The sequence below is a fragment of the Excalfactoria chinensis genome, chromosome 1, assembly GCF_039878825.1.
Source record: "Excalfactoria chinensis isolate bCotChi1 chromosome 1, bCotChi1.hap2, whole genome shotgun sequence".
NCBI lineage: Eukaryota > Metazoa > Chordata > Aves > Galliformes > Phasianidae > Excalfactoria > Excalfactoria chinensis.
The window spans coordinates 55,836,070-55,852,520 of record NC_092825.1 but is presented as its reverse complement, the minus strand read 5'-3'; the positions used below and the strand labels follow the sequence as shown (position 1 = coordinate 55,852,520).

The following is a 16,451-nucleotide window of genomic DNA, read 5'->3' as shown; positions in this document are numbered from 1 at the left end:
GACTATTTGAACTAAGTAACTAAACAAAGCAACAGCAGATTTGCAGGTTAGTATAGGATCCTACAGCTGTGAACTTTTTAATGAAATGATTTGATCATTGGTGTTTTTTTACTGCCTCTGGCTCCACTGGGGTAAGTAACTACTGCCAGGAGTAGGGATTGTTTTGTTTCTAATTATGAGACTGCTCTAAAGCACTGAGTTGCTACAGATATTCCCATTGCCCTAAAGAGTAGTTCTGGGAGTATCTTTAGCCTTTTCATTTTTTATTGAATACAGCCCTGTACATTCATTACTTAAACATGTGGAGCCCCAGCAGACATTCCACCCAGTGCCAAAATTGTCTTTTGAATATGACTTTTCAGAGTATGAAAACGTAACTGCAACAACAAACTGCAGTCTTGGTACTTTGCCGAGGAAGTGGCATGGATTGTCACTGGAGAGTAACCTGAGGTGGATATTTTAGGGCAGAGTGGAGCATTTGAGATGCAAAAGGTGAGGTTAATGCAGCTGCTGCTCTTCCAGATTATGCCAGGGCAGTCTGGTTATTTTGAATGGGTTCATAATAGGTTCTACTGATGCCAAGAGCCTTTTACTGATCTGACAGGTGAGCAATAACGAATAGATTACCTTTCAATGTGGGAACCAAGTAAAGTCTTCAGGAACAGGTATAACCTGTTGGTCTTTTCCTGATGCACATTCTGAACTGTAATGTTTATACAGACAGTAAGTTCTGAGCACAGTGTTCTGGTTGCTTCCTCTACTTGTTTGTGTCTGCTGAGGTTTAGCTATGCAATGCTGCAGCACTATTACATAACTCTATATGGCATGACAGCATTAAAGTGACTACGTGCTTGAATAAAAATCTCAGTTTTATATGTGATTTTGATGGCACAGAGGCTTTGTAAGTCCTCAAATTTCTTGGAAGGAAGGCTCCAGGGTATGCTTTTTCTAAGTAGTCTTGGCTGGTTTCTAAGCCATTACATCCACTCACCCAACTGCCTTGCATTTGGAATCTGTGCTAGGGCTCTGCAGGCTTACATGTCCCTGTTTATTATGGTCAGGACTAGCTCCTCTATTAGTAGACAGTGCCAACTAGTTCATATATTTATATGGAGCTGTAATTGAGTTTGGTCAGTGCTGATGTTGCAGTCCTGATTTTAGCATGTTTTCTTTTTTTTCCTTAAGAACCATCAGCAGAATGATGACTCAGAAACAAAAAATAACCCATACTTGCAAGTCCTAGTGCTGTAACTAATGATAACCTTTAATATCTTTGCATACTAAATATGGTAATTTGCATCTGCACTAACTGTTGAGAAAAAGTAGTGGCACATTATAGAAATATTTACACTGAAAGCCCAAAATTTGAGTCTGGAAGCCATCTATTGACTACAGATAGTGAAGGCAGCTAACAAAAAAGATTAGGTTTCCCCCTTGTCTGAGACCTTTTTCACAATTGATTGCATTGCTCATTCAGCACCTAGGCAAGCCTCCAAGTCCTTTAAGAGGTCGAACTTCTTCCTGATCCAGGGCTCACATCTAAGCTCTTGATTAGTGAGTTGATTAAAGGAATTTCCCAAGCTGGCTTGGTCTGACTAAATGATGGCTTTTGTAGCCGTAATGTGAGAGTTTTACTGAAAGGAGATGACAGAAGGATGAAAGTATGGCAAAAGAAGCTGCTGGTGTTGTGAAAAAAAAAAGGCTTGAGCACAAGTACAGTAGTTTCTGACAACAAATATGGAGAAGCTTCTTTCTTGTGATGATTTTGAGATTTACTTTTCCTTTAAGGTGAGGGTTATATGAAATATCACAGAAGCAGAGCTGTTGTTTTGATTACAACAAAGGGATTTGATTACAACAAGAAGTTGATGTTAACATTAGCTGGAACAAATGTTTCTATGGTTTGGTTTTCCCACCAAGGCAAGGCTACAGGGATCTTGATAAGCTTGACCCTCCACACTAGTGGATGGGACTGCATTCAACTGGAAAACATTTCTTAGCATTAAGCTGCAGTTAACTGAAAGAAACTATGGATTATTTGCTGTCACTCCTGTGAAGATGGAAAGTTGCAGTGCGGCGTTGCTTGCAAGCAGATCTGGGGACTGCCTGCAGGTGAAGGAAAGGAATAATCTTAGTGGTGACACCCTTAGCCAACAGAAATATGTCTTTTAGCCCAAGCAGTGAATCAGGAGTGTTTTCACGAAGATTTTGTTAGAAGGTTTCTCTAGCTTGTGCTGTTACACTGATTTTTAATTTATTGGACCTGCATGCCTATGGAGAAAAGTTCTAGCCAAGGCCTTAGAACCAAACTGCATGAAAGGCAACAGTGAAAGAGCAATGCATGCATTTTCTTTAGGTGGCTGGTGTAAGCACACAAGAAGTTGACAAGCATTGCTCATGACTGCACTCTGTTTACCTTTGCTTTCTCTCTTTGCTGGGCATCAACCAGCTGCTATTTGCTAACTTTAACAGAGAACCCAAGAGGGGAAAAGCCTTTTCCAAGCATTTTGCCAAACATCTGTCACACAAGGGTTTCATTCAGCTGATAAATGCATTTTTCCCAAGGAGCCGCACACCCACAGAAAGCGGCCTCTGTGCTGCCCAAAGCCCTTCCACATTGTAATTCTGTGTCTGCCTCAAATTTTGTTCAAGTAACAAAGCCATTTGTTACTTTTGCTTGCCAAAGCATCCTTCCATCCTATGGGCTGTGTATCAGCTCCTTCAAGTGCCCTATGGGTCTCCCTGCCACCTGGCACCCTACCCCATACCATGAGAGTGGATGCTGGTAGGGAGCCAGCCACATGCTCAGCTGAAGGTATTATACAAAATGGAAATGGTAGGTCCTAGCTTTTAAATCTGCTTGTAAGCACCTCAGATGAGATCACCTCTTGTTCTTATGCTTTTTTCTCTCCCTTTTCTTATGTCCCTTCAAAAAAAACCCACACCTGTAACCACTGCATTGGATGCAAAGAACAGAAAGCTGCAGCATAGGTTTCTTTCCTTAACATTATGAAAGGAGAACCATCTTCAGGATCCTGGTTTTAATTTCCAAAAAGACAGACTAAAATTCCTAAAATCCCAGCTTGCATTTTAGGCTGTGAGCAGGACCCAGATAATACACCTGGTGCTAAATGCTAGTGGCAGAGTAGGCTGACAGCCCGCATGGCCGCCCCGTCGCTGCCCAAGGATAAAGGTCATCTCTGAAAGCCTGCATTGTTCTCCCTGCAGCACACTGTGTGTTCCCTAGTCACAACTACTACACACATACAAAGGTAACCACAGTACAAATGCATCATAGAACCTCTCCTCTCCCCATGCCTCCAAACAAAACTTCTATTACAAGGGAAAACTTTTATGATGAAAAAGTGTATTTCCTCTTTATTTCCTTTTCACTATCATCAGCTTTTATCTAACAGGATCTGTTTTAATCTCAGCTACAGCTCATTCACCCTACGTGCCACATTCAGGATTCTCCAGCCTTCACAAGCCATAGAGAGTTTAAGCTGTTGCTGTGTTTTTAATTGGGCCAAGCCTAGTGTCCAGTGTTTTGAGTTCAACTAAAATCTGCTCACGTATCTTGAAGCACTCTTCCGGGAGGAGTTCAGTACTGATTTTACAACAGCTACTGATTTATTTTGTTATTACTCCAAGCCAAACACAGATATTCTGCCTGAGGCCATTATATTATGACCTTCATGGGCTTCAGAAAGCTTTTGAACTTTCTGAAAGATATTGCCTTCTTACCCAGCAGCTATGCTTACCCTAAAAAAAAGCCCCCCTCATGCAACTTCTTTTTTCTTTAGGTGATCAGTAAGGGGCTCAAGCTCTGCTATTTATATTTCTGGTGAACATGTGGGCTGAAGGTACCACCTTAGAGGTCTTTTTGTTTCTTCTGTTGATGACTGTGATCTTGTTTCTGAGCAAAGCAAGATTCAAAGCTCTCCCCATTACTTGGAGTATCCATAAATGACTCTTTCACTTGCAAAGTGTCACACAGGAGATGCTATTTACAGCTTTCATACAGGGGTAGCCAGCTCTCAGCTTAGTGCAGTGCTGTCACTGTCCCTCTCCTCCATCAAGTACCAGCTGTTTACTTGGCTCTTGTTTGAGGGCTCACCAGCAGTTCTGGGGCACCTTCTGGTTTGGATTCATGCTTACTGAGTATAGCATCAGAAACTGTACATCTTGACTCATGCTGGGAGCCTGTTGATTGGTCTCACTAGCTGAATCCTGGTCACCTGCACTCAGTTCTGGCATCCCAAAAGGAAGCTGAACCAGATGGCTGCTCAGGGTGTTGCCCGGCTCACTTTCTTCCACCTCGTGCCTCTTGCTGAGGTGATCTTTTCTTTGCAGCGCCCTAAAAAACCTCTAGGAGTCAAGCACTCCCTTTGGGCTGCCAGTGGTGGAGTAGGGACTCTTTGTTCCTCCTTTCTGGAGTATATGTGCTTCATGGGCAAAACACACAATAATGAATTTTTGAGGGTCACACGATGCACTTAAATCTCACATAAAATGGAGGGAAAACTGAAATCATATTTAAGTTGCAGATGCCCCCAGTGTCTGGCTACATTTGAGGTCATTGTGGTTTCCTTCTAAGCCCCAGAAAGCAAGAGCAGCCTGGGGACTTTTGAGGACAACACCTTTCAAGGTTTTTTGTTGTGGGCAGTTCCACCCACAGTCCTACATCTGAGTACAGCTTATAGATCAGAAAACAGATGCCTAAGAGAGCCTTATGCAATTTCAGAAGAGTTTATGGTCAGCACAACCTAATGAAGAGCACTATATCTGCAGTTGGTACTGATGTCTCCATTCCTTTGCACAGTCACAGTGCTGCCCGCCCTATGAGCAAAAGCACATGCTTGTTCAGAAGGCCCTCATACCTTGTGGGGATTTGCAGTATCAGCTGTTTACTGCAGATGATAAGGGTGTTTAAAGCAAATGCCTGCTCTCTCTTTTTCACGTATGTGGATATTTGAACTGGTCTGGACAAGAGGGAAATCACTAAAAACAATGGAATGCAAACAGAGGAATGTGCGTTTAGGGTGAGAGATTATTTTTTTTTTAACAAATGTTAAGTCCCTAAACATGAATTGTTTACAGTTACCAGACACATCACTCAAACGTGCAGCTGAAGAAAGGATGCAAGCAGACTCCGGTTTCTGATCCTGAGCTGACGATACCTCTGCTTGGGAATGATAACAGATATTTGGCTCAGAATTTGTGAATTAAAACAGATTTATTTCCTTATCATAAAAAAAAAACAAACACCTGCTAAAATATCTGAAGTATGATTGCAGAGAATGGCGCACCACTGGTCCACATACACCATCTGCTGTAAAACCCTTTTTGTCTCTCTTCTATGTTTTCAGTGGTCAGATGCTGCAGAGCATCTATAACTGTGTGCTCGGTGCAGACTCTCATGGTTATATATCAATGTCTGATTCTTCAAGTACTTGTCCTTGATGCACTGTGATGCTGAGTGCAAACTTGCCTTTTCTCCAGACTGATTTCTGGCATGACTTCCAGATGTTTTGCTTATAGCAGGCCTCAAGGCTGATATCTTGCCCATGAGCTGCATCTGCATTTGAGTCAAGGATGACAACAGAGGTCTTAATCAGCAGCAATAACAGTAAAAAAGAATGGAAGGACAGCTGCTGGAATTGAAGTAACTTCCATAGCTTTTGTGTGATTCACGTGGTGTCTGCTCATTTACTTATCTCAAGAACCCCTGCAAAGAACTACAGAGTGATAACGTTGGGTGTTTTGGTCCTGAATGCCAAAGACAGGAAAATGTAAGGCCAGCTGAAGCCCAAACAAGCAAACTGGAAGCCTGAGATACAATTCCTCAGCTTTAATAAGAGCCTGGGATTCTTTTATCATGGCTCATAATGGTGCCAGTTCATCTCATGGGCATATAAGGGAGGGTTAACTTTCCTTAATATATGGCATGCACCTGCACAAAAGAATAAAAAAAAAAGAAAAGAAAGACAGCAAGTAACATAATGCCTATGCTCATGTACAGTGTACTGCAGTATTTCACATAGACCAGTTCTATTTGGCACATGAGGGAGAAGAGAAGGCACTAGCATTTAGGAACTGTGACATCAGAAGAAAGGTAGGAGGATGCTGCATGCAAGCAATTTGGTCCGCCAGTAACAATGAAGGCCAACGACAGATATTTCTGTTAGAGTACACTTTATTATTTCTCTAACATTCATTGCTTTCTCTGGCATCCTGCTGAAATGTTTTTGATTGCCTGCAAGTAGGAGATCAGTTGTCATAAGGTGTGTCACTGTTCCTCATCCCTGTTTATAGCTTTCAGCTGCTGCCAGGCCCGACATTCCTCTTTGTGACTTCTGAATGCCGCTGAGATTTTAAAGAGACACTATCAGTAGAAACAACCCTGAAAGTTGGTAATTACCCTCGTTCTTATTTCCCTCACACTGAGAGTTAGTCTAAGCTGAACATCAACAATTGCACAGCACTGGTGTTTTATTATTAAGTGTGTGACTTGCACAGAATAAAACCAGTTCTAAAAGAAGTCCCCTCCCTGATCCTTAAACTGCAGTTCTTCAGTCCAATGCTACTCTGTCTTCATGTTTGCTCTTTGTATATCAGTTTTCAGTACCACTACCTTTGGGGCAGTGAAAGTAGACTTGTCAAGTCTTTATTCACTCACAGTATATGCAGCATTACTTGGGTTAGCAAGTTAGAAGAAAAAATTAGACTTTATTTCTCCATTTTCGGTCATAGTTACAAAACTTATAAAACCATTGTCCTCAATACGAGGTGCTGTAAGTTCCCCTGTGTTGTTTTTGGACTTGGAGTATTTTGGAAATAAACGATCTCTTAAAGGACAATAGTATTTTTAAAACCTCCTACAGGAACACATTTGATTTGAGTTATTCAAAGCAAATGCAAAGGACTAACAGACCTGTGAAAATGACCTTTGCTGGAAAAACAGGGTTGGTTGTTTAACTTCCAGGCTGTTTTGTTCTGAATGCAAGTGTGTGACTTCTTGGCAACTCTGCAAGAAATATGTGCATCTCCAAGCATAACTTAGCTCCGATATCCAGAAATACATTAGGACACAATGCAACGTCACAGTCTGCTGGTTCTAAGTTTATAGTGGGGATTAAACCTTCGAGTAGAAGTGTTGAAATGAATGGACCTCTCCTCTGTGAGGTCCTAAATGACTAAACATCTCTTTCTGGGTTGGAACAGCTTCAAAAGCTCCTGTGCCAGCAGTTCAGGGTGGAGGCACAACACAGGTTCCTTTCTTGCAGAAGGGCTTGCGAATGTATATGCCAGTTGTGGGTGCCAGCAACACAGCTTAGCTTCTCTGGTTTGTAATGGCAGATCATGTCAACTCAGAATCCAAACCACAGAGCTTTATGTATTTATGTATTTATTTCCAATTGGTTTAATGGACAATCTATCAGCTGGTTTGTTAACTACTGTCTAGAAAAGGCAGTTTTTAACACTTCTTTTTCTTCTCCTAGATCACACCAGAGGAACAGTCTTCGGGTACTTAGGAATTGGTCTCCTGTTACCAATTCTCACATGTGCAGACATAGTCCTTCTGTTATCACAGTGCAGGTATTTGCTGTAGGGAGGATGATGATTTCAACTAAGAGAATATGAAGCAAGATCAGATGCGTTCCTTAAGCAGCAGTGCTCCTATCCTCATGTATCTTTCTCTTCAAAAATAAAGACAAGACTCCACTCCTTTTACTACATTTAATCAACAGAATTGTTTTGAAAATGTGATTTTCTTAAAATAATCACTGAATCACCAGCAATTAGCAAAGAATGATGGATCAGCCCAAAGCATCTGACATATTGTGTCTAGATAAAACCCCTTCTGGACACAGTTATCAATTCCAACAGCCACTTGAAGGAGCATGATGAGAGCCAGGCGTAACCAGATCTATGTAAAATTGATTTTATTGCTGTTGATGAAATCTTGAAAGAAAGAGGCTTAAGAACCAGTGAGCACATGAATACAAGTAATAGAAAAATACTCATTTTAACTTCCTTAGTGCTTTTATAATGCAGGTAGTGAAACAGCTTCTTGTGCACACTCACAGAGTCTGGAGATTCTTGTTTAGCATGTGTGAAGAAACAAAAGAGTGAAAAATTACTATGTGTCTTGAACAGTGCAATTGATGCTTACCCTCTGTAGAAAACTATCATCTGTATAAAACATTCTAAAAAGTATTTGCCGCCAATCGGCATTTCAAACCTCTGTGCATAAATGTCTGGTAGACTAAAGGCGGTCATCTGAAACTCCGAGTAGTGGTAAACCTAGATGAAACTTCACCTCAAATGTCCTGAAGAACCCGCTTTTGGTTATTCATATACTGATCTACAGTGACAACAACGTGATGAAAATTAGAAAACACAGGACAGCTATCACAGGTTGTTCAAGTCTATAAATCAGCCTCTTTCTTCTGAAATACTTCCTGGTTCACAGGAATACCAGCTGCATGAGGACAGTTACACTAATCAATATATGTCTTCTGTGACGTTGTGATCTGATTCAATCTTTTAGTGAGTTGTAGGCTTTTGTGGTCCGGGTATTGACGAAATCTGTCTTCTTAAAATCAGCCTTTGGAATGAAAGAAAGAATAATTCATTATCTTCAGTGTTGACTTTGCAAAGGTTCACCTGCCTAAAAGATAGGTATGGAGCCATAGCAGGGGTCTAGGTAGAATCCTCTGCATTCAACAGAGACTGAAGAGATATCTCCCAAGAGTAACTCAGTTCAGTCTAAGATGAGTGAGGGGGTATTCTACAGCTTCCTCATAGAAGGGCAGAAATTGATCTCTTCTTTATGGTGACAGTGACAGGAGCCAAGGGAATGGCACAGAGCTGTGTCAGGGGAGGGTTGGGTTGGGTATTAGGAAAAGGTTCTGCACCAGAGGGTGGTGGGTGTGGAACAGGCTGCCCAGGTCATGGATCAGGCCTCAAGATGCTAAGTTCAAGAAGTGCTTGGATAACACTCTCAGACACAAGGTTTGGATTCTGAGTTATCTTGTGTGGAGGAGACAGGAGTTGGACTCTGTGGTCCTTGTAAGTCTCTTCCAATCTGGGATAGCCCTATGATACTATGAATCACTGAGGGGAGCTTCTTAACTCTCTCTACTGAATGTATGGGGAGCCTATTCCTCTAGCTCCAGTTCTCATAACTCATAACTCTTAGATGACTAATGTCAGTTGAGATTAACCTTATACCAATGAAGAGTATAGGACAGTGCCAAAATGCCTCATAATTAGATTAGTCTCATTTGAACAAGTAATTTATGTTGCTTATTTGATTGACTTTTCAAAAATGTCTATGCATTAGGTGGCTTGCAGCTTTCAGTGCTATACTTGGCATCTCCTTGGGACCTGATCTACAAAGAAATAGCAAGGAATTGGCATTTTTTAAAAATAAGGTTGGACAAATGTGTCTTTTATGTACATCCAGAACAAAATCGGCTTCAGAAAATTCCTGCCATCATGAATTACTGCACAATTCAAGCACCCTTATTCTTGAATACAGACTTCTTGTTTGTAGGACAACATGCTGCTGAGTAAGATGGAAGACTGTAAAGAGATATAAGCTAAGTAATTTTCCTGAGCAAATTTCAACAAAAAAAATCTACAGTTCTTACTGTTGTGCTTTTCTGCTTACTCTCTCTTTTTTTTAAAATCTAGAAGACTTCAGTTTCAGTGTTCCTCTGTTAAAAAGGCTAACGTACATATGCTAAAAGCAAGAGCTTGAAAATAGCATCGTTTTAGGTTACTGGGAATTCTAGGTGACAGATATCCTGTGCTGCAAGCAAATGATGAATGAAAAGAGTTTGAAAGGCAGGTTGGAGGCAAGTTGAAGTCAACCCAGCTGTGCCTGGAAACAGGAGGTACAGAGCCTCCAAAGGAAAGAAACAAGCTGTTTTGTTGGCTGGCTGACTCACACTGGTCATTTTTTGTTTGATTTTGACTATGACATCGTATGTTTGCAAAACCTTTCCCTGGCTGTACCTTTTTGTTTGAATGTAACTAACACTTGGGCTTTCAGACAGCACAGAGAACAAGGAGAATAAAACTGGGTTTAAAATAAGAAGCTGTTGCCTTTCCTTTGGTTTTTCTGGCCATTTATGCCCTCTGTGTCATACTGGTTTGGTCAGTGGTGGATGGATCTACTGAGCATCACTTCTCAATATCTGGTTGCTCTAGCAGGAAGCAGGAGTATCCCTCATTAGGTTTGCTACTGCATATAAAACCAGAAAGGGAGAGAATATGAACACTGATAAGCAAACTGAAGATCATTCATTGCTTGTGCAGGATTATCATAGAATCATAAAATGATTTGTGTTGGAAGAGACCTTAAAAACCGTCTGGTTCCAAACCCCTGCCATAGGCAAGGAATATCTACCATTAGATCAGGTTGCCCAGGGCCCCATCCAACCTGGTCTTGAGCACCTCCAGGGATGGGGGTCTTCTTTGGCAACACATTCCAGTTCCTCACCACCCTCTGAGTGAAGAATTTCTTCCTAATATCTGATCTAAATGTATCCTCTTTTAATTTGAAACTGTTTTCCCTTGTACCATTACTACTCTTACCAATAGTCTTTTCTGGATTCCCTGTAGGCCCCCTTTAGGTATTGGAAGGCTGCAATGAGATCACTTCTCCAAACTGAACAATCCTAACTCTCTCAGCATATATTCACAGGAGAGGTGCTCCAGCCCTTTCATCATCCTTGTGGCTCATTTCTGGACCTGCTTCAATGGGTCCATGTTCCTTGTATGCTGAGGGCCCCAGAACTGAATGCAGTAGTACAGGTGGGGTCCCATAAGAGCAGAGTAGAAGGGGAGAATCATCTCCCTAGACCTGCTGACCCTGCTACACACAAGTAAGAGAAACACCAAGTTCAGCAACCCCTTGAAATCCTACCAAGAAACACTGCAGAAGTACTAAGGGCCCCAGGGAACAAACGAGAGGGATCTACAGCTGAAATGACAAATTAAATGTCTTTGCTATAAGACAGGTCTTACCTTTTTGTAAGCATTGTGGAGGTCAGTATGTGCCCACAAGGAGTAGAGGAGGACTGAAGCAGCCTTACTAGCTTTGCTGAACATGTTACTGAAATTTTGCAAAAAGAATGATAAAATACATTTAAATTCCCACTTCTGAATCACAGTGCATGTAGAGACTTCAGATACTATAACCTCATATATTTTTTCTGTTTCCATCCTTCTAAATGATGCTTTCTTGCTCTTTAGGTATTCTAGCAATCTCACGCTGTCCTCACTAGTAAAGAAAATGAAACATACACCTCAACTTCATTTCTCCTTCAAAATTACAGAGAAATTAAGTACTCCGTAGCCTTACTCTTGCAGCATGTCATAGTATTCAAATTCAGTTGAGAAAATACACCTCAGAATAACCACTATTCTGAAGGATCTTTCCTGCAGTTAAAATGTCTCATTAGTTAGATGAAAATTAACGTTATTCAGGGCCTCATGAGGCCTCCTTTACTGAGATGAATTTCTTCTTTCTTTTTTGTAAAAAAAAGGCAAACTGAATAATTATTCCTATTCGTAAATCACTATTCTATTTTGATTAAATATTGGTTGCATGTGATTAAATGTTAAAGAATTATTAAAGAAAATTCGGGACCTATACCTAAAATGAAACTCAATAAGTAATTTTTACATATGGCTCCATCTTTTCTATAAAATATACTCCTGTGCTAAAGTTTAAAGGTTATCAGGGCTGTGTTACAAAGGCCAGGAAATACAGAAATTTTGGGGGGGGGGACAGATAAAATCTGATAGCCTGCCAACTATATGTATTAGAATATCGATAATGTGCCATCATCTTTGGAGGTGATATTTAAAGAACTGGAACACAGCATATTCCTTTGTAAATGGAACAGATGTTACAGAGATTTTTCTTTAGTTTCTACTATATGTAATTCTGTTCATCTTGCTGTCATTTTCAATCTGTCCTGTACCTTAAGATGAGGTATCCCAAGTGGAAAAGGTTACAGTTTTCTTTGTCTCTTTTTCCTGAAGGAAAGGAGGAAGGAGAGGGGAAGGCTTCTCAACCATCTTACCTGTCATTCATGCTGATGGCAATGATCTTTGACAGGCCACCAGAATTTAGGAGAAGCCGTGCACTGTGAGAACTGCTCTGTGTCAAATTGTATAAGGTGTAGCAGACTGAAGCTGTGGTTTCACTGGCAATATCAGACCCTGGGACATAGTCAGGAAGTATTGAGACCAAATCAGGCAAAACTTCTCTAGCTGGAAATTGGAAGACAGGCAGAAAACTCCATTACTAACTGGTTAGTGACATTACTACATTACTACCTACCTAGGATTCCTACATTAATCCTCCCATTACTGCTCATCACAGTGCTGTTTGCTCCCCAAAAAGAGTGATTATCTCATAGCTGCATTATATCCCCACAGTTAAGGTAAGTTGCATCCACACAAAATCATACATATTTTGCTTCTTATGCACAATACATTAATACTTGATGTACTGCAATGAAGTCATTAGGTGAGTGCAGGCAGGAGGCTACCACCTCCTGAGGAAATGTGAGTGTTTAAAGGTAAACATGGATTTGGTAGTACATTGCAAACTGAGAAAGGGTGACTACAAATTGATTTTAAAGTTGCATATTACAGTGGTAGGCTATACGGGGATGCACACATTGAACCTTCTATGCCTGTAGGTGTTACTTATTTAAGAAGAAATTTGTATATGGAAGTCTCCTCCTCCTTAAAGAACACTTCATTATTTTAACCAAACTGTATGTGACTCTACAAGCCATATACATTGTGTATGTTGTATGTATATTGTGAGGACTATGACAACGTGGAGAACCATGCCACATAAACTGGTGCATGTTCAGAATTGATGAAGAAAACTACAGCAGTCAGCAACAGGCTGCAGCCAGCTGCTCCTGATGTAAGAAGCATCACTGGGAAGTAGCTACAGGCATGTGGGGAAGGAATTATTCAGTGTGAGGCCATACTGGCCCTCAACACTCAGCATGCCACTTATACTGAGAATGTTTTGCTCACTCTGACTCCTGTTCTTGCCTCTAGTTTGTGACAAAGTTTGTTTATGATGAGATTAAATTGCATACAGTTCAGATAAAGACTTTAAAAGTGAATAAACCACCTGCTATGATAAATATCAGACAAAGCAACTACGTCTGACATGATAGTTCATTTTTTTTTTTCCATTGATAAATCAAGTAAGGAGATTTTCAGAAAGTCTGAAAATCATTTTATTTCCAGATACGTTTTATATGAAACTTATCTCAATTTGAAATCAAACATTAATTTTGCTTGCTGAATAGAAACGCTTTTATCTAGGAAAATTATTTCCTTCCTTTCCGTTGGCCAAAATGATTGGAGAGCTTGACTTGAATCTGCAAGTCAGTAAAAAAGAACTCCTTTTCACCGAGGAAAGGTTCATCTGAAATCCCCCCCATTTTCACTACTGTGGGTAAAGCAATAAAACAACAGTGAAGTTTAAGCACCTTTCTCCAGAGTTTCATGCTATTCTGCCTTTTCCACATTTCTTTATAGATGTTTTTTTCCCTAAGAAAAACCCTAAGGAAACCTCTTCCTCACAGGCTAATCCTCTGTTTCTGGAGGATTCGCCACTTGTAATTTTTAACATCCTATGTATTATCCTTTTGAAATCAGTTGTATTTTGAAAATACTGTTGTATTTTCTTTAATAGGGAATGCTCTCTAAGGATTAATCAGTGACCAGAAGATTCTTCTGCAGAATTCTGGTTGCTAATTCCTTCCACAAATCAGCCTTATGCCTGTAATTTCCTCTTCTCCCTTCGGTAAGAATACAGAAGAGGACAACAAATGATGTGAATTTATTCGGTCAGTAAGAAAAATATTCAAATATAAATAGAAATGAAAATACTCAGAATATAAATGGCTTCTGATGGGAAAATAAACATAACATTTTAGAAATAACACCCTTCAGAAATAGTTGTTTTCCCTGTAGGATCTTCTAACTTTGCAGGGAAACCTTTTAAGCAGCAAGCTTGCAAAGTGTTATGTCTATAAGAAGAAAATATGGTCTTCTTTAGAACAACTAGGGATGTCCTATTACATAGCTGTGGCAGCAGAGAACTCTGCATCTTCTTACCTTTATCCTATTTTAGGTGAAAGAAATCTATGCATATGTATCTATGTATATTTTACTACTTTGAATATAACATCATTGGAAGTATCTGATGAGGAGAACACAATGTAGAAAAAGCTTGAGGTTAGAGTCATTCTTAGACAAAACCCTTATTTTCAATCTCATAGAACGAGTCAAGCAATCAATGTAAATGACTGTTAACATTCACATACCAGTTTTTGGTTTTTTTTGAAGAAGGAAAGGTTAAAGTAAGGAAGGCAGAGAAAGAAAGCCCAAGAGACAACATTAGTCTTTGCTCACCTATATCATTTTGCAGAGAGGTGTTGCGAGATAAGTTCCTGAGCAGTGAGACTGCTGTCTTCTTTACTGCTGGGTGGCTTACGTGCAGCATAGTTCGAATGCTTGGAAGGCCATTTGCCTTCCGAACAACAGTCTGGGCCACTGCAAATGGCATCTGTTATAAAGGCATTTGGCAAGAATGTGTAATTATCATGAATGTATAGCCCCAGACACAACAGCAGTAAGCTCTTCGTACCATTTTATGTCTATTTTAGATAGTTTAGACCTGGAGCTAGGTATGAGCTAAAACAGAAGAGGAAGGTGATATAAAAGAAGTTGCAAGCATCCCACACTCTTTGGGCAGTTCCTCAGCCAAAACATAACATAGGTCATCAATTTCTAAACCATGAAAGGGATATATAGTTGTGCCAAAGAATTCTTCTCTCTATGGGACCATTTTTATTCCACAAATTCACTTTTTTTTCACTCTTTTAGCATCAACTTTTCCCTCACTGTGCAATGGATTAGCAAATTCCAGATGTGGACACGAAGTGAAAAGAAGTGATCCTCCTATTTGCCAAGCAGGAAATATCTACAGTGCTGGTTATGACTTTCTCTTCAAAGTTCTTCAGTTTCATTGATTGTGTCTGGAAGCCAGCGATTTGCCTATAGTTACCTGAGCTCCATGCTGTGAGCATGTTGCAATTGCAGCCCTAAAGTCTATGCATTTACATCAAGAACTAAGTGACAAGAAAGAGAACAAAGCTGACTTACTGGTCCAGTGCCGGCTGTGAGGTTCTGAAGAGCTCCCAGGGATGCTTCCTGGGTATAGTTTCTGGTACTCTTTGCTATCAAGGAGAGATATATCCTAATCAGTGTGGAATGCCAGAGTGATTCCACACCTCTGGGATTGCTCTTTTCCTCAGGTAGCGGGGTGTCCTGCTGCTTCTAAACACGTAAAAAGATTGTCTGTTAGAACCAGTAACCTTATATGACATAATGCATCACAATCTAAACTAGCAATTTTGTAACTCCATGACCAGATGATTTTGCGGAGCTCATTACAGACAATTTTCATGTGAATGGAAGTGAACATTATTTTAAGACAGACATTTATTGTTGTATTGTCACTGATATTTTAGTAACCGAAGGTCTAAAAATGAACTAAAAGCTGATCCAAGTTCTTTTTCTAAAATAAATATTTATGTCCTTGTTTTCATTACCATTTTTGTCAGCTAGATCAGAGGCTGCAATTGAAAGTAAAGAATACTTTCATTTTTACTACCGTATGTTAGGATATTTGTTACTAAGTACTCATATAGTATCCCATGATCTATTATCAGTGACATGAGTTCAAACATGGCAGTTGGTTATGGAACAATCATTTTTACCAGTAGGCTCACATGTGAGAACATTTCTTTGATGACTTATTCCCCAGGAGAGATGATCCTGGTATCTGAAAGCACATAGCCAAGAGCACTGACTGCTACAGTATTGTCATAGGAATATGGATATCTTTGATGACTGATTAAAGTATGTTTAATTTGCAATAATTGTATTTTCCCTATTTTCATAGTCTAAGAGCAGGTCTGATTTTGTTTCACTTTCATGAATTGAAATAATGATGACCAGAAGGTCCATGTTCACACTCCTTTAGGTTTTTAAGCTCCTCAACAAGTATGAAGTTGTGAACAATAATGGCAACCTGTAAAATTCCAATATTTAACTGTACTGACCATTCCATCTGAAAATGGGAGATTATTGAGGGGGAAGATGCTTTGCATCTCTAGCTATTGATGCTGGGGACTGAGCTGAAGGGGAAATATCACACTAAAGCTGTATCATGGATGGAACAGGAGAAAAAGGAACAGACTCCAGCAAAAAAAAAAAAAAAAAAAAAAAAAAAAAAAAAAAAAAAAAGGATGGGGGAGGAGCATAAATCCTTTTATTTCTTTTTTATTTCTTTTATTTCCCTTCCTGGTATCTGTTTTTCTCCCCAA

General features: G+C 40.0%; 1 protein-coding gene across 1 annotated transcript in view; it reads right to left on the bottom strand.

The window, feature by feature from the left end:
- Positions 1-7,726: 7,726 nt before the first annotated feature.
- The window catches only part of PKP2 (plakophilin 2), a 40,306-nt gene continuing 31,581 nt past the window's right edge, over positions 7,727-16,451 (bottom strand). The window contains 5 exon segments of the mRNA XM_072340131.1: positions 7,727-8,611; positions 11,041-11,128; positions 12,105-12,294; positions 14,473-14,626; positions 15,226-15,399. Of these exon segments, the coding sequence (XP_072196232.1) occupies positions 8,543-8,611; positions 11,041-11,128; positions 12,105-12,294; positions 14,473-14,626; positions 15,226-15,399 (675 nt within the window). The 3' untranslated portion in view covers positions 7,727-8,542.